General features: G+C 49.5%; 1 protein-coding gene across 1 annotated transcript in view; it reads left to right on the top strand.

Annotated features, from left to right (window-relative positions):
* SIRT5 (sirtuin 5) overlaps positions 1-5,920 on the top strand; it is a 10,692-nt gene extending 4,772 nt beyond the window's left edge. The window contains exons 4-8 of the mRNA XM_010000950.1: positions 1-70; positions 1,298-1,385; positions 2,371-2,424; positions 4,827-4,950; positions 5,801-5,920. The exon at positions 1-70 is cut by the window's left edge and continues 30 nt beyond it. Of these exons, the coding sequence (XP_009999252.1) occupies positions 1-70; positions 1,298-1,385; positions 2,371-2,424; positions 4,827-4,950; positions 5,801-5,920 (456 nt within the window). The remainder of the gene's footprint in view (positions 71-1,297; positions 1,386-2,370; positions 2,425-4,826; positions 4,951-5,800) is intronic.
* The last annotated feature ends 248 nt before the right edge of the window (positions 5,921-6,168 follow it).

Genomic DNA, 6,168 nt, shown 5'->3' with positions numbered 1-6,168 from the left:
GTGGTCATCACGCAGAACATCGACGAGCTGCACAGGAGGGCAGGCACCAAGCACCTCCTAGAAATTCACGGTAAGAGCCGGCTTCCCGGCCAGCTGACCCCTGGGGGAGGAGAGAGAGAGCAGAAGACGTGCTGGGAGAAGTTCGTCTTTAAAATGGTAATAACTCGTGTCAAGTTACCTACAGTGTTGCCCTCTTCTCTTTTGGAGGTTGTTTTGGGTACTTCATAGCATCCCTTTGCTTCTCATCTTTCTGTTTTAATGGGTTCTGACAGTAGGCAGGAACTAGTTCCCTCTCCCACGTGCCCAGTTGTGCCCTACGTCTGCTTGGATACGTGGGGATAGTGGCACTTGGCAGGTTTTGCTTAGAAAAGGAGAAAAGAATCCACTGCTCCGTGGTAGGGGTGGTGCCACACTGGCATTGCCGCCAGGAAAGAAGGTGGATTGGTGAGACTGGTCTCACCAGCCCTGGTGCTTTCCCTCAGTCCTGTCCTGTCCTCCAAAGACCCACCTGTGGGGTCCTCAGCTACAGGAGGAAGAAGGGGCTCCAAAGAGATTAAATCTCCTCGCAGTTTTTTCTGACACCCAGTGGCACACCTTCCCTCTTCCCTGGAGTTTGTGCCATTCCTCTCTCCCACCCCGTCTCCCACAGTGCCAGAGGAGCACAATGTAGGTGCCGTGCATAGGAGTCAGTGGGGCTTTTGGATCTGAGGAAGGATGCAGGTGGGGAGAGAACGAGGGTGAGGAAGGTTCCCCATCCTATGAGGTGCCTTCGCTCCCCGGGCCCTGCCACAGAGTGAAGGTGTCCCAGGAAAAAGTCCCTTCCTGGCCCTCCAGCACTGCGATGCTTCTGAGATACATCACAAAAGGTTTAAATGGGATTTCCCATTGCTACCTTGTGATCTGGATGCAGGAAACCTGCACAACTCTTCTTGCAACGGGGGATCCAAGGGTAAAACCTCGAGCACAGTTCAATTTTGGTCTTTACAAAAGACTTGGTGATCTTAAAGGTCTTTTCCAAGTGTAATGATTCTGTGACTCTGTGAAAATATAAACTCCTTGAAACTCTTGGTAATATTGCACATCTCTACAGCATGTTAGTAGCACTAGAAAAGTACTGGGGTTTGCATAAAACAAAACCTTGTTAACCAGCTTTTTTTTAAGAGAACATTACTGATTTAAGGGGGAAAAGCAATTAGCACAAATCATCTGCCTCTCTAATAAACACAACTGCTTGGCTGTGTGGCCAGGCCTCGAAGTGGTGGCTCGATCCCTGATGTTTTCTCTCTCTGTGTTTCAGGTAGTTTATTTAAAACTCGATGCACCAACTGTGGAAACGTGGCTGCAAATTACAAGAGTCCAATATGTCCCGCCCTGGCTGGGAAAGGGTAAGACATCTGCCTCGTGGGCTCTCTGTATTTTCTGCTTTGTCTGTAGAAAGACCATAGAAAACTTCAATGTTCAGTAGAAAATGGGCCATTTGAGGAGCCTGCAGGAGCTTCAGCCAACCACCCCCTTCTCCTTTAGTAGCATGAATGCTCAAATTTTACACAGCTGTTTCGAAGTGCAAGTGTGTTGTTTGGTAACTTCAGTGGGAGCCCATGATACCGTCAGTCCCGTGAATGAGTCACTTGACCTCTGAGTTAGCACAACGTTGTGTGTGTTTTAATTAGCACAGCTTCAGATCGTCTGAAACTCTCACACTGGACATCAGCTAATGGTACTCATTCGTAAAGAGTGTTTACTCCCAGCCTCCTCACGTCCCAGGTTTTCTGTTAAATCGAATGCTTAGTCCTTACACTGAACTGTCATCACTTGATACATGGATTCTCCTCTTCTGCATCTCTGAAGGGCCTGGTGGCTTTTGTCCTTCAACTCATCAATGACAGCCTCATGGTTAAAGATGTCAAAATACAGATGTGTGAAACAATTAGGAGAGAAGCAGCCACTACCAGGATTTCTGCAGTTCAGAAAGCTGGAGAAAAAACTTTCACTCTTCTTTTTCTACCCATCCTCTTTCTTTCACTGTTTGAAAAACAGAAGTGGGGGAGGCAGCAGAGGGATAGGACAGGCATATGCTCACAGGCTTTCAGGGTTTTTCCTCTTTGCCTTTCACCTGATCCTTAAAAGAGCTACATAAGTGTTTGTTGGGCCTCCGACAGACTTTGACCAACTTGTGACAGTTGCTTAGCTCAGGGAGGATCCTGGACAATGGCCTGCCTGCCCTGTGTGCAGTATTTTAGGGTGATAGTAAGTGCTGAAGTTGCAAAGATTCTTTGACTGGAGTTCGTGCTTTAGAGAATACTAAGTATTAATATGCCAAGTGCTCTTTGTTTCCATGATTGAGTATGTATTTCAATTCTGTAACTTTAGGGCTCCAGATCCTGCAACAGAAGACGCCATGATCCCAGTTGAAGACCTTCCTCAGTACGTATGGGCTGCTTTGTTCTTTGCTGTTAACTCTTTGCACTTGGTGCATCTCAAAGGCTTATATTACTCTTCACGTAGTTTTGGCGGGACGTGAAAACATTCTACAGGAGAAAAAGACATGGGACTTTGCCCCAGAGAACAGAGTCTAAAGTTACAGGGGATGGCAGACAACAGCGAGTGTACTAGAAATTTACTGTGATGCTAAACAGATCACAGGCTTGTGTTCTTGAGCCTCATGCTGAAACGTGCCCAAATTCATGGGTTTTGTAGCAAGTGGAGTAGTAGGAGAACTGCAGCAAGAAACTGAAGTGCCAGACGGTAAAAGTGTTGTTACTTTGCAGGTGCTATCTGCTGTTAAGTCAGGCTGGAATGCAGTGCTGGGGTACAGCCACTGCATAGTCCCTTGCAGGCATTAAATGTGCCACGGTGCTTTTTTTTAATGGCTGAAGCTTTGTCTTAGTCAGTTGCAGATGCAAAAAGCTCCTGTATTTGTCATCTGGTTGCCAAGCAGAAGAGGATAATACAACGTTTGTGTCTTTCAGTTCACTTTCTCCTTAAAAACCCATTGGCCAGTTTCTGTTAGAAGTTGGTGGAGGCCGAGGGCTGCAGCAGCACATCACTGCGTGTTTTGAGTTTCGGGCGTTTCAGGAGCTGAGGAAGGGGAAGCCCATTCTGTGTGACAGGCAGCACGTGTGTGTGTGCTCCCAGCACACGTGTGTGTGCTCCCAGCACGTGTGTGTGCTCCCAGCACACGTGTGTGTGCTCCCAGCACGTGTGTGTGCTCCCAGCACACGTGTGTGCTCCAACACGCGTGTAGCACGGCACCAGCTGCTGTGGGGAGGACTGTGAAGGAGAAGGGAGAAAGAGAGAAAGAATGAGGGCAGATGAGGCATCCCCAAGTGAGAAGGAGAACTGCTTTGCCATTGTGCAGGTGGAGCCGTCTCTGCAGTTCAGAAAGCTGGAGAAAAAACTTTCACTCTTCTTTTTCTACCCATCCTCTTTCTTTCACCGTTTGAAAAACAGAAGTGGGGGAGGCAGTAGAGGGATAGGACAGGCATATGCTCACAGGCTTTCAGGGTTTTTCCTCTTTGCCTTTCACCTGATCCTTAAAAGAGCTACATAAGTGTTTGTTGGGCCTCCGACAGACTTTGACCAGCTTGTGACAGTTGCTTAGCTCAGGGAGGATCCTGGACAATGGCCTGCCTGCCCTGTGTGCAGTATTTTAGGGTGATAGTAAGTGCTGAAGTTGCAAAGATTCTTTGACTGGAGTTCGTGCTTTAGAGAATACTAAGTATTAATATGCCAAGTGCTCTTTGTTTCCATGATTGAGTATGTATTTCAATTCTGTAACTTTAGGGCTCCAGATCCTGCAACAGAAGACGCCATGATCCCAGTTGAAGACCTTCCTCAGTACGTATGGGCTGCTTTGTTCTTTGCTGTTAACTCTTTGCACTTGGTGCATCTCAAAGGCTTATATTACTCTTCACGTAGTTTTGGCGGGACGTGAAAACATTCTACAGGAGAAAAAGACATGGGACTTTGCCCCAGAGAACAGAGTCTAAAGTTACAGGGGATGGCAGACAACAGCGAGTGTACTAGAAATTTACTGTGATGCTAAACAGATCACAGGCTTGTGTTCTTGAGCCTCATGCTGAAACGTGCCCAAATTCATGGGTTTTGTAGCAAGTGTGGAGTAGTAGGAGAACTGCAGCAAGAAACTGAAGTGCCAGACGGTAAAAGTGTTGTTACTTTGCAGGTGCTATCTGCTGTTAAGTCAGGCTGGAATGCAGTGCTGGGGTACAGCCACTGCATAGTCCCTTGCAGGCATTAAATGTGCCACGGTGCTTTTTTTTAATGGCTGAAGCTTTGTCTTAGTCAGTTGCAGATGCAAAAAGCTCCTGTATTTGTCATCTGGTTGCCAAGCAGAAGAGGATAATACAACGTTTGTGTCTTTCAGTTCACTTTCTCCTTAAAAACCCATTGGCCAGTTTCTGTTAGAAGTTGGTGGAGGCCGAGGGCTGCAGCAGCACATCACTGCGTGTTTTGAGTTTCGGGCGTTTCAGGAGCTGAGGAAGGGGAAGCCCATTCTGTGTGACAGGCAGCACGTGTGTGTGTGCTCCCAGCACACGTGTGTGTGCTCCCAGCACGTGTGTGTGCTCCCAGCACACGTGTGTGTGCTCCCAGCACGTGTGTGTGCTCCCAGCACACGTGTGTGCTCCAACACGCGTGTAGCACGGCACCAGCTGCTGTGGGGAGGACTGTGAAGGAGAAGGGAGAAAGAGAGAAAGAATGAGGGCAGATGAGGCATCCCCAAGTGAGAAGGAGAACTGCTTTGCCATTGTGCAGGTGGAGCCGTCCATGCCAGCAGGGTAATGCTGCCCCTCTGTGCTGTTGAACAGGTGTGAGGAGGAGGGCTGCAACGGGCTGCTCCGTCCCCACGTCGTGTGGTTCGGGGAAGCCCTGGATCCTGACGTTCTCACGGAGGTTGAGAAGGAGCTTGAGATCTGTGACCTCTGCTTGGTAGTGAGTACTGCTCCTGTCACCCAGCCTCCTCACCCGCTGGGAAGCCGTGCTGAGGGGGCTGCACCTCCTGGGTAAAGCAGAGGCATCTGCGCTTCCCCCAGGGAGCTGGAAGCCCCTGAGGGGCTCTCTAGTGTCAAGTGTAAAACATCAAAAGGCCACGAAGTTTGAAAATTGACTTGTGCTACACTCAGAAGTTAACAGGTTTGGCACATGTGCATCTGGCTCAGCTGGCATCTGCAGCCTGCATTTAGGTGTTGGATGTGTTACAGCTTAGCTAATCTTTGAATTTCTCAAACAAAATGATTTGTGATGCTCAGTTTAAAAAAGAAAACACAAAGTTATAAGCAGGTGTAAGGCTGTAGCTAGCTGTTACCACATGCTGCTTTTTGTGGTGAGGTTTACATGCCGTGAAGGCTTTACACAGCTAACCAAGGCACTGTGTGCCCCTCAGAAATAATCCCACGTAACAGAAGGGACGTCTTGTAGGTTTTGTGTTGCGTTGGGTTTTTTTTGTCCCCTGAAAACAAAGTCTGCCATTTTGTTTCTGCGTTTGGGTTTGGTTTTTTGTTCATCTACAGTTAGAATCCTGAAACAGGCTTCTTGGGGTTCCATCAGAGGAACAATCCCTGATGTGCGTTGAGTTGCCGCGCACGCAGCGACGCTAAGCGTAGATACCGACGTGGCTGAACGTCTGTACAGATAATCCCATGCTTTAATGTAATACCTGTGCAGGTATCCCGTGCTCTAGTGGGTGTGCAGCGTCCCGAGCAGGGCCCTTCCCTTGGGGGCTGGTTGGTTTCCCTCTGCTGCCCGGCTGCGCCGTCACCTCCCTGCCCGCCTGTCCCCGCAGGTGGGCACGTCCTCCGTGGTGTACCCCGCTGCCATGTTCGCCCCCCAGGTGTCGGCCAGAGGAGTGCCCGTGGCAGAGTTCAACGTGGAAGCCACTCCTGCCACAGAGAGGTTCAGGTAAAGCTGTTCAGTGTTTAAGCCATCATCCCTTGGTCCCCTCCGTCCCCGTTGGCTTCTCCGTCCAACCGCGGGAACGCTTGGGGAGCCCTTCAGCAAACGTGCCCAGCTTTCCTCCCCCGGCCTTCAGAAACGCTGTTTTCTTCTCGAGAGAAGAAGGCGATTGTTCCCTCCTGCCGTAACTCGCTGTCCCTGCATCCCAGGAGGCCGAAAACCCTGGGACCACCGGGGCTCAGTCGCATCCCGCTCCTG

This window comes from Chaetura pelagica, unplaced genomic scaffold, assembly GCF_000747805.2.
Source record: "Chaetura pelagica isolate M959 unplaced genomic scaffold, ChaPel_1.0 scaffold104, whole genome shotgun sequence".
Lineage (NCBI taxonomy): Eukaryota > Metazoa > Chordata > Aves > Apodiformes > Apodidae > Chaetura > Chaetura pelagica.
This window is presented reverse-complemented; position numbering and strand designations above follow the sequence as displayed.